The 19,237-nt window shown below is 47.1% G+C and overlaps 1 protein-coding gene and 1 long non-coding RNA gene across 2 annotated transcripts; both read left to right on the top strand.

Moving 5' to 3' along the window:
• The first annotated feature begins 544 nt into the window (after nucleotides 1–544).
• LOC135376635 (uncharacterized) lies at nucleotides 545–1,549 on the top strand. Its single transcript, XR_010417777.1, has 3 exons — nucleotides 545–792; nucleotides 918–989; nucleotides 1,084–1,549. It is a non-coding gene; the product is annotated as an uncharacterized LOC135376635 (long non-coding RNA).
• Nucleotides 1,550–3,281: 1,732 nt separating this feature from the next.
• On the top strand, nucleotides 3,282–3,797 carry LOC135376633 (uncharacterized). Its single transcript, XM_064609147.1, has one exon. The coding sequence runs from the start codon at nucleotides 3,282–3,284 to the stop codon at nucleotides 3,795–3,797; it is 516 nt and encodes a 171-aa protein (XP_064465217.1).
• Nucleotides 3,798–19,237: the final 15,440 nt, after the last annotated feature.

Genomic DNA, 19,237 nt, shown 5'->3' with positions numbered 1-19,237 from the left:
GCTGCAATGAGACGAAAACATACAGCGCGAAGAGCGAAGACGCCCTCGGGCGCCAGTTTGGAAACGGCATCGGCAGAGGGCGCCGCCAGCGGCGCAGCGCAACGGTCAGCGTTCAAACTTGTTCGCTCAGTTGCTGGAGCTGACGCTCGCTTGTGTAGCGTTTCGAAGTTTAGTAAGTTCATTTCTTGTCCAGCGTCGTGCGTATGTTTTCTTGCAATCTGTCGGTCAACTGGACAGTTCCGGCATCCTGTCCAATGCGCAATGAGCGATATCGTTAAGCGTAACAACAAGCGCTGCTGCAGCAGGGAGGCAACGTCCCTTATTTGTTCTCTGTACTTCAGGTTTCAGGGGTGAGTTTGCTTTCTTTCTTGTCCTCTGCTTTCAGATTTGTGCCGGCTTGTGTTCACAATCGCATGCATGCGATAGAGCTCTCGAGCACAGCAGCTGAATATGGTTTTCTTTCTCTGCAGAATGATGTTGCGAATGAGTGACGAGCGCAATGGAGATGTGGGACTGACCTAAACGTATTAACAAGATTGTCGTTTGGTTACGTTCGATGCTGTCTGTTCAGTGTACTGGCGACGAACAATATGGAGATATGGGACTGACGTATGTGTGTGTTCAGATTCAATCGTTTGGATACGTTCTTGGCTCGGGTACCTCTTAGATTTACGTCTTTATTATCTTTATAGGTGCTGGCAGAGTCATGGAATGAAGGTCACGATTACTACGCCTGGCCTGTAAGCCATTTGTTGGCACTTCAGCTGCGCTGGAGCTACGATCACATTTTAGGTAAACGAAAACAGTTACCTTTTCAGATCTGTTGTCCCCTTGTGTTCTATGTACTCGCTGTTCTGACGCTGTCTGCTCTCACTACTCTGTGCTGTTGTCACTAATCTGTGCTGACTGTGTTGCAGTGAAATATGGGTGCAGTGACCATTTTGCCACGGGCAGCATGTTTATGATAGTTGCATCTTTTAAAACAGTGCGTACGTTGAGAAGTTCTTTCGTTTGTTATCTGGCTGTCAAAAGCCGCACACATTATGCTGGCGCTGGTACCTCATGGTTTCATGTATTTTATAGGTGCTTCCAGGCTCATGGAATGGAGGTGACGAATACAACGCCTGTCCTGTGGGTCATTTGTTGGCACTTCGGCTTAGCTAAAAATAAATTGCAGTTCTGCAGTAAACAAGCTGCATGCAACATTTTTACATAAAGGCATTTATAGTGATATCACACATTGTCTTTTCTATTTTCAGTGTACCTCGGAAACGTTCCTTCCTGCTACCCACAGCCGTCTACCACCCCACACGTGTGTAAAGTACTGGTTGCATTTGGAGCACTCAAGCACGGACCCAGAGACAGAGGCAATACTTGCAGCTACCGGTGATATAAGTGCTGCGATTTGTATACATGTACACTACTATCTGCTTTGGAAGAGTACCAAGATTTGCTGGTATGTGACTGTGCAATAAGGGGAAGTGCTCACAATGTCTGCTGACTTGTCGACATGTTTGGAAGTCAGTGTTTGCCCGGTATGTTCATAGAAATAAATCTTGTACCAACATCCATGTTGCCTTTGTAAGACATACTGTGCATGAACCACATATAAGTGCATGTGCATGTCAGTGACATATACCTGGACGAACCAATTCATGGGCCACTAGTGCCAAAATTTAGGTATAAAATATGTATAATTTTAGATGTCATGGCTAATACATGTCTATATGACGGCTCAGTGGATAGATAAGTACCGTAAGTAAGTACCGTATAAGTAAGATAATAGCCGGATAATTGTTGGATCGATTTAGACCATTTTAGACCAAATGTCTAAAATGGTCTAAATCGATCCAACAATTATCCGGCTATTAGCTGTAGTTTAGCGTAACATTAGCTGGACTAGGGGACGGATACGAAGCAATAGAGCTACTTTGTTAGACGTCTAATAGACATTCCCAAAGTCTACATTTAGACATCTTTTAGACGTATTCTAGCGCAAACGCGTTGCATGGGACCACAAATCAAAACAGGGAATTGAGGGAAAGCATTGTCCTCCATGTGTACTTAAACTGTCCTAAATTGGTCCCTGATGATGGGCGAGGGACAGCCTCGGGGATGTCATCTCATATGCCAAAGTGGCAGTATTATGACATTTTGAGGATCAGATTATGACATCCTAGGGATGCCATACCTGTCCCCATCTGACAACCTTAGGATAGCCCTGGGATGACAGTGTGTTCTTGGGGTAGTCCCTTGCAGTCAGCGGCAAGCGCTCTTACAGTTAGGTTGACACTTTCTGTATACCCTTCAGGTTACCATACCGGTCCGCATCCAGTGTTCAAGGCTACACGTGTTATTGACTCTTGCGGCGGAACCGTGCCTGTATCTTTTTGTGCTGCCGGATCATAAACATCACCCTGCTTATCTCTACCCTGTGATTGGCCACAGTCTTGGACTGCAGCAGCGCCGCAGCTTCAAGTACCAGCATCAGTCCCTCTAGTCCCTTGCAGTCAGCGGCAAGCGCTCTTACAGTTAGGTTGACACTTTCTGTATACCCTTCAGGTTACCATACCGGTCCGCATCCAGTGTTCAAGGCTACACGTGTTATTGACTCTTGCGGCGGAACCGTGCCTGTATCTTTTTGTGCTGCCGGATCATAAACATCACCCTGCTTATCTCTACCTTGTGATTGGCCACAGTCTTGGACTGCAGCAGCGCCGCAGCTTCAAGTACCAGCATCGGTCCCTCTAGTCCCTTGCAGTCAGCGGCAAGCGCTCTTACAGTTAGGTTGACACTTTCTGTATACCCTTCAGGTGAGCCTAGTTTCTTGCTGTGTTTACAATACCGCCGCTGACTGCAAGAGGTTTTCTATGTAATAGAGTGGTAGTATGGCTACCTGCCACGACACGTGCCTTATTTGTGAGAAACCGTTTACTACACGTGATTCGGTCATCTTCTGTAATGAGTGCAATGCCCCTTTTCACCTTGGTGAATGTTCTAACGTTCGCTCGAACCGAACGAACTTGTCCTGTCAACAGTGCAGAAACGGTGCTAAGCCAAAGAAAAATACGGCGGTCAATAGCGACAGTGACAAGCTCGATAAAATTTATAATATACTCAAGGAACTTGCACCACTCAACGACAGAGTAAACAACATGAATCAAACACTTGAACAAATGGAAAGCTCGCTCCAACTAATGTCGGATAAATATGACAAAGTACTAGCTGAGCTTGCCTCCCAAAAACAAGAGATAGTTGACTTACGGAAAAGAGTAGCTCGAATGGAAGACTGTTCCGTGAACACAGGTGAGTTGGACGCAGTGAAACGAGACCTGACTAACCTCGAACAATACGGAAGGAAGAACAACCTCGAGATCAATGGCCTTTCTTACGCTCCGAACGAAGACCTGGTAGAAAAACTTGGTCAGGTGGCCGCAGTTCTAGGTGTCTCGAAACCTGACACAAGTACAATTGAATCTGTTCACCGACTACCTGCTAAACTAGGTAAAGTGCCGGCCATCATTGCCAGGTTTGTGAACCGCTCGGTCTGTGAACATTGGCTTATGAACCGGAAAAAGCTCAGAGCTCAAAAGATCGACGGCCACGATGTGTACATAAATGAAAACAAGACAGCGGTAAACAGAGCTGTGTTCCACAAGGCCAGGATACTCGGTAAAGAACTTCAATTTAAGCTTGTTTGGAACCGACATGGCACAACTTATATGAGAAAGGACGAGTCTGACAAAGTCCACCGTATCACATGTACTGCGGATCTCGATAAAGTGGCTCCACAGTAAGCTATAGGACACCCCTCACTTGTTTTTGAAATTATCTGTTTATTTATTTATTTATTCTGCACATGCCCGTGCAAAGTTCTTGCTCTGCGTACTCCCTACAAGACGCGCTTATGACCCTAAACTCTTGTCCACCCACCCATAATTCCTCTTGTTTGCACTTGAACGCCCAGTCTTTACGCAATAAACATGATGATATTGACGCTTTCTTTTCCATAGGATTCAGATTTAGCGTAATTATGTTTAGTGAAACGTGGTTTCTAACGGATGAGGAGTGCTATACATTGCCAGGCTATATGCACTACTCCAGGTGCCGCAAAGAGAAACGGGACGGTGGCCTTCAAATGCTAGTACATGAAAGTTTTCCAGGGGTCGCGCTTGTTAATGAACTATGCATATCAATAAATGATTGTGACGGCAGAATAAAAGCGCTAAAAAGACGAGGACAACGGACACACAGTTAGCGCACTAACAACATTTATTTTTCAACAACACCGTTCCTTGTGAAAATAAAATAAAATAAATGTTGTTAGTGCGCTAACTGTGTGTCCGTTGTCCTCGTCTTTTTAGCGCTTTTATTCTGCCATGCCTTACCAACAGGCCCAGTCTGAAGTTTTAAGAAATGATTGTGAATTACTTTCAGTTATTAGTAGAAACCATCTTTTTGTCGCTGCCTACCGGCCACCCTCTGGAAACATGCAGATTTTTCTCAATGCGATGGAGCGCTTGTTAACCAACTGTTGCGACACCAAGGTCATTGCCATTGTCTGTGGAGATCTTAATATCGATATGTCCACCAAGTCTCCCAGTAGCTCAAGATTAATTGACCTTCTATCCAGTTATGGATTCGCTAACATTATTAATACCCCAACGCGGATAACAAGGACCACGTCGTCCTTGCTGGACCTCATCATTACAAATTGTAATGTATCCACAGCAATTGATATCAGTGACCATTACCCTGTCTTTTTGTCCATAAACTTGTCGGGATCTAACACAAACTATTCGACTAGTGCAGTCATCACGAAACAAATTATCTCTGTCGCGGGCCTCACGATGTTCGAAGAAACACTACGTCGAACTTCCTGGGATGTACTGGGGCAGAACGACCCTGATGTAGCGTTCAACATTATGCTGAGCAAATACAAAGAAGCGCATGACACATGTTTTCCTGTCAAAACCTACGTCACGCATAGAACTGCACGTAAACCCTGGATAATGTCACTCCATTTGCGCAAAATGCGGAAGCGCAACAAGTTGTTTGCGAAATTCTTAGAACATCGCACACAAGCCAATTGGCACAAATACAAACAATTCAGGAACTCCCTTAACAGCGAGCTTCGAGCAAGCAAGATAGCGTACATTAGAAACCAGGTAGAAGTGAGTAATAGAGCGGTGCTTTGGAGGAACTTAAACTCTCTCATGGAACGACGTGAACCTCAACATCATTGCACTTCCATCCCTGTTAACGGTCGGGAAATTTGTGGTACAGAGCTTGCCTCCGCATTTAACGATCACTTTGTTAAGTCACTTGGCACCAGTGATTACAGTCAGCCTGTCTTTCATGACGAGTCCCCTGCTGACTCATTGTTTCCTGGTCCGACTAACGTGCCTGAAGTACTTGCCACCATTAAGTCCTTGAAAAATAGCAACGCCCTTGATGCATTCGGTCTAAGCGTAAAGAGCATGAAACATGCTGCCCACATCATTGCTCCCCTTCTTACGCACATCATAAATCTTTGCATACAATGTGGCAGATTTCCAGATCAAATGAAAATTGCCAAAGTGCTACCCATTTTCAAGAAAGGTGATTGGAACAAGCTCACTGACTATCGGCCGATCTCCATTCTCCCACACTTCTCCAAGGTCACTGAGAAAATTATCCACAAAAGGCTAGTCCTTTACCTTGAACGCAACAACATTCTCTCACCTAAACAGTACGGATTTAGGCAACACAAATCCACAGAACTTGCACTGCTCGTCCAGAAAGAATTAATCTTGCACAATTTTGAAGCAACGAACGTCACTCTGGGGGTGTACGTTGATTTCTCCAAAGCGTTTGACACGATTAATCATAACACTCTTCTAGGCAAACTAAACCACTACGGGGTCCGCGGTTCTACCCTTCTATTCTTTCAGTCCTACTTAGCCCATCGCTACCAGTTTGTCTCTATTAATAACGTTTTCGCTTCGGAACCTATCTGCATTACAACGGGGGTTCCTCGGGGCAGCATTCTCGGACCTGTTTTGTTCCTCATCTGCATAAATGACATCACTACACTTCACCCAGTCATTGTTCTTTGTGCGGACGATTTGTCACTCCTAGTTACTGGAAATACATACCACGACGCGTTTCATGAGGCCAGCTGTGTTCTTGGAAACATCACTGACTGGGCTCACCATAACCAGTTGTCCATAAATGCTGAGAAAACTGTCGCCACTTTGTTTGTTCCACGCGGGCAATATGTCACCTCAACTATGGATTTGTACGTGGGAGGTTCAAAAATACGATTCGCTGAATGCATAAAAATTCTTGGCGTCACCTTCGATAATAAGCTGCTCTGGCACCACCACATTTCTGAAATAGCGTCCGAAATCAGCAAGGTTCTCGGCGCATTAAGTAAGTTAAAATACATATTGCCCAGCTGGTGCAAGCTTCTGCTTTATCAAACGCTAATCCACTCACGTTTGAGCTATTGCTCTCTTGTCTGGGGAACTGCCACCAAAACTACCCTCCATCGTCTGTTCTTGCTACAAAAAAGAGCCTTCAGGTTCATCGAAGGGATTCCATAAGATGCTACGACTCAAGCACTGTTTCGCCAGCACGGTGTCCTCCCAGTTTTTCAGCACCACCCGTCCCGTCTAGCCTTATCATATAAACAGTCTATAAAAACCGCAAATGACTTATTCACTCTCGCCAATGTTCGACTCAGCACTAAACGTTATTCCTTTCGCAACACGGACAGATTCATTGAGCCTTTCTCTCGAACCAACTATGGAACCCAAAGGCTGTCGTCTTCACTACCCCATCTTCTGAACACTTTATACCGAAATGGTGTCGACATACACACAATATCATTTCGTGATTTGAAAATAACATTTAAAGAAAACGAGTTAACGTTTTCATGAGAAACCCTATAGATAAATTGTGCACAATCTGTTACTACTTGATATTTATCGATTTATGTACTCTCTCTCTTCCCATGAGCACTTCACCCTTCCAGTGGCACTGTATTCTTGCTATTGTTATAGTGTCCATATCTAGATGTATCATCGCTTAAATATGTAATGTATATGTGTTAGTTGATGCATAGGCTTTTGCATGCAAATGTGAACGGTTGCTGCTACTGTAGAGGAGTCGAGGCACTTCTCAAGCCCTTCGGCTTTTAGCCTCGACTCCTCCCATCTACTGATGGAAATAAAATGTTTATGTATGTTTATGTATGTATGAGAACTTGAACCCATTCTCGAGAGACCATTTGGTAAGTTTATTTAAAGCTAGCTGCACCTGTCGCTCACATGTTGCTAGATTCGTGGAAGAGAAGGAAATCTGAATGTCGTCCACGTACAATGAATAAGACATGAAAGGTGGGATTATGCTAGCTACACCCACGCGGGGCTGATGACCAGTCCAGTCATTTGAAGCTTCAGAGGAAGGAAGGACTCAGTCCGAAAGCCAGTCAGAAGGTCCTCCAAATCTCGAGTCTCGAGTACCTCAATGTGGACGGTCATGTGAAATGTGTGTCACCAATTCTCATGAAGCAGTTCTCTGCGTGCAGTCATAGAAGCCATCTTAATCTGTAATTTTACATTTGAAACCCATCTTGTGTCATTTACTTGCTTCTTTAATGGCTTTTTTTCCTGCATTATAATTCACCGGTTTGCATTGGTTTGAATTGATTTTCACTAGAAACAGAGTGACGCTAAGGACAGATCCCTGCGGCACCCCGTTTTCTTGGATGAAAGGACGGGATAGTATCATTCCAAGCCATACTCGGAATGTCCTGCTTTGAAGGAAGTTTGTTATACACCTAAGAAGGCGCCCCCTGATTCCGAAAGAGTATAGACCTTATAGAATGCCATGTCATATGCCCTTTCAAGATAAAAAAATAGTGACAGGCAGTGTTGTCTTCGGACGAACGCTTCACGAATCATTGTTTCCACTCGAACGAGGTGGTCTGTTGTGGAACGTCCAGCGCGAAAACCACACTGTAGTTCAGAAATGTATTTATTTTCCTCTAGGAAATGGACGAGTCGAGCATTGACCATACGCTCAAACGTTCTGCCAATGCAGCTTGTGAGAGCGATTGGTCGATAACTGGCCGGGCTTGAAGGTTCCTTTGCGGGTTTTAACAGATGAATTACAGTTGAAATTTTCCAGGCTGAGGGTAATGCACACTGGATCCAAACTTGGTTAAAAAATTTGAGTAAAACCTCTTTGGATGCCTCAGACAGATGACTCAACATAGAATACATCACCCTGTCTGGGTCTGGTGAAGTTGCTTTTGTACACTTTAAGGAACGATGAAGCTCTATTTTCGTGAAAGGTTGATTATACATAAGATTGTCTCCAGAATGCATTGGAATTTTCCTCTTCTCTGCACTACTCTTTAATTTAAGGAACTCACTGGTGTAGTTGCAGGAAGAGGAAACGCTTTCAAAATGCTCGCCGAGAACGTTGGCTTGTTCCTGTAGGCTTTCACATGGCTGACCATTCACTACTAAAAGAGGGGTAGCGCGGCTCATGTGTGCACCTCTGATCTTATGAAGGCGATCCCAAATAAGTTTAGAAGGAGAATTGGAAGACAGGGATGATACAAAGCTCTGCCAAGAGGACCGCTTGGCTTGCTTGCGCGTCCACCTTGCTTTGGCTCTCGCCTTTTTAAAGAGAACAAGGTTTTCACTGGTGGGATATCTTCGAAATCTACCCCACGCACGATTTTGAGATTTTCGTCTTTCTTCACACTCCTTGTTCCAGAAGTTTCAGGAATACATTGTGTTGCTGCGTCAAGGATGACATTAGTTATGACATCGTTTGCTTCGTCAGTTACCACCCTATCAACAGGGATTAAAGACAGGTCGCATTTTTCAGAAAAAGTGTTCCAGTCAGCTTGTTCAAGTTTCCACCGGGGGAACATGTTGTTAAGATATGTACTTGAGGCGGGTACTTGAATACCACTGAAAAATGGTCACTTCCCAATGGATTCTCTTTTACTGACCACTCTGAAACTCCAAAAAGAGATGGACTACATAAAGACAGATCTAAAGCCGAGAAAGATTGTGTAGCAGAATGTACGTACGTAGGTGACCCTGTATTCAAAAGACAGATGGAAGATGATAGCAAGACCTTTTCTATCATCTTTCTCCGACAGTCGTGGGTTGTGCGCGTTAAAATCGCCTGAAAGAATGAAAGGATTTTGAAGTTGGCTGCATAGATCTTCTATGTCGTTTTGCGTGGTGGATGCTGTTGGCGGTAGATAAACGGAGCAGACAGTGACTACTCTATCCAGGCACACCTGCACTGCTACAGCCTCCAACTGTGTGTTGAGGTTAACTGCCTTGGCTGGAATAGACGCTCGTGTGACAATCGCCACACCTCCAGATGAACGATTCGTGTCATTTCGATCCTTTCGGAATATGTTGTGTCTACGTAAAGGAATTGGGGAGGTAGTATTCAAATAAGTTTCCTGTAGACAAAAGCATGCTGCATTATAGGTATCGAAAAGATCATTTACGTCATCTAGGTTTGAAAACAAACCACGGCAATTCCGTTGGAGGAAGTGGTTCATAGTCGCGCTTATTCCAAGAAGAAAGAAAACGAAGCGCAGCACTTGGTTATGCCGACTAAGTAACACTTGTTTCATTTAGGGGGTTGGATCCTTCGCAGGGGTGGCTTCTGTGGTTCACCTGTCTTTATACCTCTTCCTCTGCCTTTTTCTCGTTTTCCTTTTGGGTGCATTTCAGGGAGGCTTGATGATGACTTTTGGGACATTCTGTCGTCATCATCAACCTCCATGCTTTGAGTACCTTTCTGGGAGGGGCCTGTCACGCCTCCGTCCCAAATCGACTGCAGACCATCGGCTTTCGAAAAACCCGTGGCTGCTTTTTTTTTTTTTTTTTTTTGCCAGTTGGACGGCTGACCTCCGTTGCAGCAGGAGACACGTGAGTGCCCCAAGCTTCCTCTTGGGGAGTGTGGGGTGGAGGCTCAATAACCTGCGAGCAGGTTTGAGTCTCCACGGATTTCCTCTGTGGTGCCACTCCCCTGCGCACCACTTCGGAGAAACTGCCTTTCTTTTGAAATTCGTATTGGGTCCTAGCAGCTCTGTAGGAAATATTTTGTTCTGTTTCGATTTTGATCACTTCTTTTTCGTCTTTGCATGATCGTGAGTATACTGGATGGTTACCTTGACAGTTAGTACAATGGTATTCATTGGTGCAAGACTCTCCTGTGTGGTCTTTGCCAGCGCACTTTGGGCATGTCAGATGTCCGCGACATACAACTGAGCTGTGCCCAAAACGCTGGCATTTGAAACAACGCCTCGGATTGGGCACGTAGGGTCTAACATTACAACTCAGGTAACCTGCCTTTATGTTAGTGGGTATCGTGTGGAGTTTGAAGGACAGAATGTTTTGTGGCAATTTCCTTGCCGTCCCTTCCCATCATGATCCTTTTTGCGCTCACTACACCCTGGGCACTCAAACCCTATTCAATATCAGGTTCTGTGCATTCAAGGAACTCGTCCTCTGAGATAACGCCCTTCGTGATATTCAGTGTACGGTGTGTTGTAACATGTACTTGTATGTCCCGAATGTTACTCAGTGTTTGCAAAGCAGTGCTTTGTTGCTGACTTTGAACTTAAACCTGGATCTCCCCAGTGCTCAGTTTTTTCGCTTTGTATGATTTGCCGATGACACTTTCCAGTTCCTTTGCCACAGCAAAAGAAGAGATTTTCGTCAGTGGTTTTCCATCTTCATGGATTGAACATCTAGAAACTTGGGAAACCAAGGATCTGGGGTAAGATCCATAACGTTCTGCGCAAGCCTTTTGGTGCGGCACCTTTTCAGGCGCCGATCTGTGTTTTTGGAGTTTTCCTTATCCATATAAAGAAGTAAGTGTGTCAGCGCAATAACTGTGTCGCCCACCACCGAGCCCAACCAAGGAAACGCGCCCAGCACGCTAGCACATACTTCTGCACCATACCCTAGTGCAGGTTTCAAAAGAGTGAAAGGACTGCACAAGGTTGGCCCTCGCCGCCAAAGAAGGTGAAAAGGGAAGCATTAGAAGAAAGGATACAAAGGAAGAAAGCAAAGACCGTGGGAGATGGCGACTAGCTGAATAATCCTGGCCGGGCCTTCCAGGACCACCCGTCTATGGGAAGCAAGGGCCAAAGCAGTGTGTTGCTTTACCGGAGGGGCCCCGAAGGGTCCTAACCAACCTCCAGGTCCACTCAACTGCCAGAATCTCCCTTTCCCCAGACACGGGAAAGCCACGCACAGCTATACGTGGGGGTCTCCCTCCTGCGGCGACCCAACCGTGAGTGCAGGAGGGGGCTACTGCGGCTGCTGCCGGGCGATGGGGGCGCCAAGTTCCCGACGCCGGGGACCACGGATGGGAAGGGGTTGAAGGAGGCGTCGGGCTTTCCCCACCATCCTGGATCTACAGCCCTCCGCGATTTCTATCTTCCGCGGAGTGGATCAACCTACTCAAGCATAGGATCCGCGCCCTTCCTATTTGTGCACGGTGCGCCCGGGGGAGAAGTAAGGTGACCAGATGCTCGGCTGGCTGCCTCTCAACTGAAACCATTGCCCACGTGATACAGGCGTGTCCTCGGACTCACGGAGCACGGGTGACCCGACATGACGCTGTCGTCAAATATCTACAGGGGAGTGCGAGGAGACTAAGTATGCAGTTATGGCGCGAACCGAGGATTTCGATAGGGGATGACGTTTTTCGCCCAGACCTGGTCATCTACAGTCAGGGTACAGCATGGGTTTGCGATGTCCAGGTCCGCGGCGATTTTCGGTCATTGGCTTCCTTCGCAGAGGATAAGCGAAGAAAATACCGAACGGAAGACTTTGACCGTAGAATAAGTGAGATAACTGATTGTGAAAGTGTTGAACCACGAACGAGTGACATTTAACGAACGCGGTTGCTTAGATAGGGGGGGCAGTTCGTTTTTTGAAACATATAGGACTGGCCAAACGCCACTCATGTGAGCTTGTTGGTGGCCCTAGGTTCAATAAAGTGCTTTTCATCGTTTATGCAGCGCACCAGTAACCACAACTAATGGTCAATCTCCCATGTAAAGAGAGAATGATTTTGTTGTACATATTATGTCAATAAAAGGTTCCTAGCTAAATGCCACAAAGGACGACCAAGCATAATACCCACCATGTGTTTGAAATACAATCCATACAAAGACGAGTGATAGGCGGAAGTAAGAATAAACTGCTTTCACTACATATTATTTTGCTCCACTGAATTTGCTCCACTGAAGCCTCAGCAGTGTCTGTTCCTGCTTCTGGGGTTTGTGCTACCCAGGCTGCTGCACCGCCTCGTCCTTGGAGCTGCGCCTCTGCGGCTCCTCCATGAATTGGACACCCTGGTTCGGGCTGTGATTCGTCGTTGGCTACGCCTGCCCTTGGACCTGGCGGTGTCGTTTTATCACGCCTCTCACAGGGACGGTGGCCTGGGTGTCCCGGCGCTTGTTACCCAGATCCCGAGACTGCGACTTGCTAGATTGGAGCGGCTGTCATGTTCTGGGAGGCCGCGAGGGAGGCCTTCGCTTTTCCGGCGCTGAGCTCGGAGGTTTGCTGGGCACGCAGGGCCGCTACTTGGTGCGCTAGCCTGCTGCGAACGGCGGCCCATGTTCGTGTCTTTTGGGCCAGGAGACTCCATGCTGCGGTGGATGGCCGAGGTCTGTGTGAGGCTGCGGCGGTGCCCTCGGCTCATGGATGAGTCACAGACGGTTCCTCCCTCGTCTCTGGCCGTGACTACATCGACTTCGTGAAAGTACGGGCCAATGCCAACCCTACCCGTTCCAGAGTGACGAGGGGCCGTCCGTCTAAGGATCACAGCTGCAGAGCCGGGTGTGTGGCCTCAGAGACACTGGCTCACACCGTACAGCACTGTCCCTCCACTAATGGGGCACGACATCGGAGGCACGACGATGTCGCAATCTTCCTGGGTTCTGCTCTTCGCCGCCGTGGGTGGCATGTGCAGAGGGAGCGACACCTGGCGACCTCCCTTGGGATCCGGAAGCCGGACTTGGTCCTCTACAAACAGAATAGGATCCAGGTCGTCGACGTGCAGGTGGTGGGGACTGGGCGCTGATACCCTCCACCGAGAGAAGTCTGCGGTGTACAACACGCTGGAGGTGACGCAGCTACTCAGTACCTCAGCCCCCCCCCCCCCTGGTACGCCCGTTCTCTGCTCTTCCGCCACCCCCGGCGTCGGGAACTTGGCGCCCCCATCGCCCGGCAGCAGCCGCAGTAGCCCCCTCCTGCACTCACGGTTGGGTCGCCGCAGGAGGGAGACCCCCACGTATAGCTGTGCGTGGCTTTCCCGTGTCTGGGGAAAGGGGGATCCTGGCGGTTGAGTGGACCCGGAGGTTGTTTAGGACCCTTCGGGGCCCCTCCGGGAAAGCAACACACCGCTTTGGCCCCTGCTTCTCGTAGACGGGTGGTCCTGGAAGGCCCGGCCAGGATTATTCAGCTAGTCGCCATCTCCCTTTTCATTACTTTTTCTTTCTCTACCCCTTCACTATCATCCTCCTACCTTCACCTTCTTTGGCGGCAAGGGTCAACCTTGGGCAGTCTTTTCACTCTCCAGAAGCTGCACTAGGGTATAGTGCAGAGGCAAGTGTTAACGTGTGGGACACGTTCCCTCGTTGGGCTCGATGGTGGGCGACACACCTGCTGCACCGAACCATTTTTTTCTTTGCATGGATTCTTCACGTTCAAAAAAACAAGATCAGCGCCATAAGCGGCGCTGCACCGAAGCACCAGTGAACTCTTTCAACCTATCTCCAGAACCATGGTTTCCGAAATTCCTGGTACTCCATTCTGAAGACGAGGCAAAACCACTCTCTAAGATATCACCGTTTGTCATTGCCAGGGAAATAGAAAAATCAATTGGAAAGACCTACACTGCAAAAAAAGCTGTCATCTGGGGACCTTCAAATCGAGGTTCAAACCAGGGAGCAAAGCTTGGCCCTCCAAGCGGTCAGGAAAATTGGGGACATACCGGTATCTATCGCGAAACACAGAAACCTCAATGTTGTCAGGGGCGTGATCTCGGAAATTGAACTTCTCGAGTGCACCGACTCTGAGATTGAGGAAGGCCTGCGGGAAGAGGGTGTCGTGGCAGCAAAGCGAATAGTGATGCGTCGGGACGGCAAAGAAATCTCAACAAAGCACATTGTTCTATCTTTTCAACTACACAAGCTTCCTACAACCATCAAGGCTGGTTACCTCAACTGCCACGTGCGACCCTATGTCCCTAATCCGCGGCGTTGTTTCAAGTGTCAACGCTTCGGACACGGGTCTCAGGTCTGCCGTGGACAGGAAACATGTCCCAAATGCTCTGGTAGAGACCACACAGCAGAATCCTGCCGAAATGAAGTGCGGTGTGCAAATTGTAAAGGTGACCATCCTGTCTACTCCAGGTCATGCCCCCGATGGAAAGATGAAAAAGAAATCCTTAGAATCAAGGCAGAACAAAATATATCGTACAAAGATGCAAAGGCACAAGCAGAGTTCAGGAAAAAGGGCACTTTCTCCGAAGTGGTGCGCAGGGGAGTGGCACCACAGAGGAGGTCTGTGGAGACCCAAACTGCTGGGCCTCCACCCCACACTCCCCCTCAGAGGGAGGGAGATACGGAAGTGTCTCCTTCACCTTCTGGTCTCATTACTTCCTCTATGCCTGCAGCGGCCTCAGCTGAGGTTGCTTGAACGGCATCCGTCTGGGATGGATTGCTCCAAGATCCATCCCAGGTACCTGTTATTAACATGGAGCTCGACGACGAAGACTGTGCTTCACAAAAGTCGTCTTCGAGTCTCCCAGGCACTTTCTCGCAGTCAAAAGAGAAACGCGAGAGATCGAGTGGTAGAGGCAGAGGCAACAGACCCACGGACCAGCAGAAACAGCCCCCACCAAGGGTGCTGCCTCCTTAAATGCACATAATGGTCAAAGTCTCTTTGTTTTTCTTAACCACAATCATTTTCATGGGACAGGTCCTTCTACAATGGAACTGTCGAGGCCTCTTCACCAACATAGATGACATACATGACCTTCTTGAAAAGTATAAAGCTGTCTGTTTCTGTTTGCAAGAGACATACTTGAACAAGCAAAGTATTAACCCATTTCGAAGATATAATGTTTTTCGAAAGGACCGTAGGACACCTCACGTTCATCTGGAGGTGTGGCTCTGATCACTCCGCAGTCCATTCCTTCCAATTCCGTTCCAGTTGTTACAGACCTTGAGGCTGTAGCTGTACAAATATGTCTCGACAGGGTCATTACAGTGTGTTCATTGTACCTGCCCCCTTCAGGAGTAATCCACCAAAGAGACTTTGAGCATCTTTGCGACCAGCTGCCTCAACCTTTCCTTATTCTTGGGGACCTGAATGCTCACAGCCCCCTGTGGGGCAGCAGAAGGTTAGACGTCAGAGGGAAAATGCTGGAAAGGGTTTTGATGTCAAGGTCAATTTGCTTGCTCAACACAGGGAAAGCTACTTACGTCAATGCAGCGACACAAAGCTTTTCTTCTTTAGATATCTCGCTGTGCAGTCCCTCCCTGTTTAACTGTTTAGACTGGGCAGTTGAACACAATCCTCGAGGGAGTGACCACTTTCCTGTCATCGTGAAATTGTGTGGCGCTACAAATACACTCACAACACGACCACCCCGATGGAAACTAGCACAGGCTGACTGGAGTTTGTTCCAAAGGGAAGCCAACCTCCAGTCCTCTTCTTTTGAACACATGTCAGTCGAAGTGGCAAACACTTTTGTTACAAGCACAATCATAGATGCCGCCAAACAATCGGTCCCACAGACATTGGGTCGGCTCCCCAAGCGTCCGAAACCTTGGTGGACTGACGACTGCGCAAAAACTCGAAAGGAACAGAATCGTGCGTGGGGTAGCTTTCGTAGATACCCCACATCACAGAATCTTCTTGCCTTCAAAAAAGCACGTGCCAAAGCAAGGTGGACGCGAAAGCAAGCAAAAAGGTCTTCTTGGCTCTTTAACACATGGAACCCCGTCAAAGAAAGTATGGGATAGGCTCCGGAAAATTAAAGGAGACCACCAGAGTTTCTCCATTCCTCTCCTACAAGTCAATGGTGTTCCATGTCAGAGTTTAGACGAACAGGCGGACCTCCTAGGTGAACATTTTCAAAATGTTTCCAGTTCTGCACATTACAGCAAAACGTTCTTGTCTGTAAAAAACCGTGCAGAAAAACAAGTCATTTCAACTGTGGGCGGTGAAAATTATACATACAACCAGCCGTTCACAATGGTAGAGCTCCAGCGAGCATTGTCCTCAGTGAAGGTCAGTGCTCCTGGTCCAGATAGGGTCACCTATTCCATGACCGGCCACTTATCAGAGGAATCCAAAGGGTGTCTTCTAAACTTCTTCAACAAAGTCTGGGATGACGGGCAGATGCCAACAGCATGGAAGGTAGCAACTGTAATCCCACTTCTGAAACCTGGCAAAGAAGCATCAAATCCCACGAGCTACAGGCCCATTGCCCTCACCAGCTGTTTGGGCAAAACATTCGAAAGAATGGTCAACAACCGACTAGTATACTATCTTGAATGCAGTAACTGTCTGGATAAGTACCAATGTGGATTCCGAGCTGCACGTTCAACGACAGACCACCTTGTTCGCTTGGAGACTACAATCCGAGAAGCGTTTGTCAGGCGGAATCATTGTGCCTCAGTATTCTTCGATTTAGAAAAGGCATATGATACCGCGTGGAGGTATGGTATCATCCGGGATCTGTACTTTTTAGGGATACGGGGCCGGCTTTTACGCTGCGTAATTAACTTTCTCCAAGATAGAACTTTCAGGGTCCAACTGGGCAGCACTCTGTCACAACCATTTCTACAGGAGAATGGAGTTCCTCAGGGCTCCGTGCTTAGTGTGACATTATTCATTGTGAAAATGAACTCCATAGCCACTGGAATTCCTCCGTCTATATCGTATTCGCTGTACGTTGATGACATTCAAATCTCTTACTCGTCTGCAAATTTGGCAACTTGTGAGAGGCAGTTACAACTAGCAATAAACAGATTGGTTAAATGGACAGACCAGAATGGATTAAAGTTCTCTTCGGAAAAGACTATCTGCGTTCTGTTTACCAGGAAAAAGGGACTACTTCCAAACCCCACACTTTCCATGAATGGTAAGGACATTGCTGTCCGAGAAGAACACAAATTTCTGGGAATGGTTTTTGATAGAAAGCTTACGTTTTTGCCGCACATCGAACAACTAAAAGCGAAATGCATAAAGTTTTTAAATCTCATGAAAGTTATCGCTCACAGGTCTTGGGGAGCAGATAAAACAACCCTCCACAAAATATCTGCATCAGTAATTCGGTCCAAGATGGATTATGGTTGTGTTGTTTACAGTTCTGCTCGTACGTCAGTCCTCAAGTTAATTGACCCAGTACATCACCAGGGCCTGCGGTTAGCTCTTGGAGCTTTCCGCACCTCACCAGTGGAAAGTTTGTACGTCGAGTCCAGTGAGTGGTCTTTGGACAGGCGACGGGCTTACCTCACTATTCTTTATGGTCTTAAAATTAAAAGCCATCGTCAGAATCCAGCTCTGCCTTGTGTCCAAGGCACACGGCTTCAGCGACTATTTGTAAACAGACCATCAGTGGTACGGCCTTTTAGCATGCGAGCCTTGCAGCATCAAGAGTTTTATAACTTTTTGTATCAGCATTCCTGGATCCTAGAACAGGGTGACGAAAATGCTCCTTGGCAATCACAACCACAGTTCAACTACTCCTTAACTAAATACAATAAAAAGGATACGTCGCCCTTAGTCATTCAGCAAGAGTTCTTCGAATTAAAGCATTCCTTTGGCAACCACACTGAAATATACACAGATGGGTCACGGACTGCTGACAGCGTCTCCTGCGCCATGGTATCTGCAGCAGTGACACGGTCGCACCGTTTAAATCCAGCAGCATCCATTTTTACTGCTGAAGTATACGCACTGATCTTAGCACTTAATTTTATATTGCAAACAGGTATTAAATCTGGAGTAATTCACACAGACTCTCTTAGCTCTCTGCATGCTATGAGTAGTCTGCAGCGGACTAAGAACCTTCTAGTTCATAGAGCACGTTCTTTGGCCAATAGGATACTAAACAGAGGTTATAACTTAGCATTTTGTTGGGTGCCCAGTCACGTGGATATCCCAGGAAATGAACTCGCAGACCGAGCCGCAGCAACAGCTCTTTCATCAGAAATTACCCCATTCGACATCCCTTTCCATGACTTCAGACGTGCATTAAAAAAGGCCATTAATGAAAAATGGCAGCAGTTCTGGGATGAACAAACTCGGAACAAGCTTCATCTCACAAAACCACACATAGGGCATAAGGTACATGCAATCCAACAACGCCTCCAGGAGGTGCTGAGACACAGGCTCAGAATTGGGCATACATTTTTGTCGCACGGCCACCTACTTCGTGGAGAGGAGCCACCGCAGTGCACCCATTGTAACGAGCAGCTCTCCATTCTTCACATTCTTATCACGTGCCCACAACACGAACCTCATCGGCAGCGCTACTTCACTGAATCCTACAAGCATTGTACACCTCTTCACCCAGCACTGCTGTTGGGTGATGAGCCTGTCATTCCTTTTGAGAATGTTCAGAACTTTTTTATGGACATAGGCCTGCTTGGGAGCCTATAGCTTTTTAGTTACTTTTCGCAAGAAAACTTTACACACACTTCTTTTAACTACATCAGTATATTTTTAGGTTGAATTTCAGTCACCTTGTTCTGATAACTTGATTCATATGTGTTTATAACCGTGTTTGGCGCATTATGACCTTTGTAGTCGCTGCGCCATAAAAACTCTAATCATCATCATCATCATCATCTTCCGCCACCATCTCCTTCACGGGCGTATGGTCATCAGAGTCTGCCTCCTCTCTGATTGAACTTGGACTAACGAAGGCTCAGCTCAAGATTGTGGCAGTGAAAGTGCTCCAAGGGACGGTGCGTGCGTGGAGGACGTTTAAAGGTTCCACAGTCCGGTCGTGGGGTGCCCACCTGTGTAATGTGTAGGCTTGTGGGATGCTGACTTTGTTGTTGTGTTGTGCGCGTGTTGCCACCTTAGTCTGTATTACTTCTTGCCCACAGGCCCTGTATTTTGTTGGGGGACTCCTTGCCCACTCAAGGAGGAATATCTTGTTGTTTGTG

Source organism: Ornithodoros turicata, unplaced genomic scaffold, assembly GCF_037126465.1.
Source record: "Ornithodoros turicata isolate Travis unplaced genomic scaffold, ASM3712646v1 ctg00001195.1, whole genome shotgun sequence".
NCBI lineage: Eukaryota > Metazoa > Arthropoda > Arachnida > Ixodida > Argasidae > Ornithodoros > Ornithodoros turicata.
This window is presented reverse-complemented; position numbering and strand designations above follow the sequence as displayed.

Bases quoted from the DNA above. Each gene is read 5' to 3' on its own strand.
- LOC135376633 (XM_064609147.1), top strand. From the start codon at position 3,282: ATGGAAGACTGTTCCGTGAACACAGGTGAGTTGGACGCAGTGAAACGA.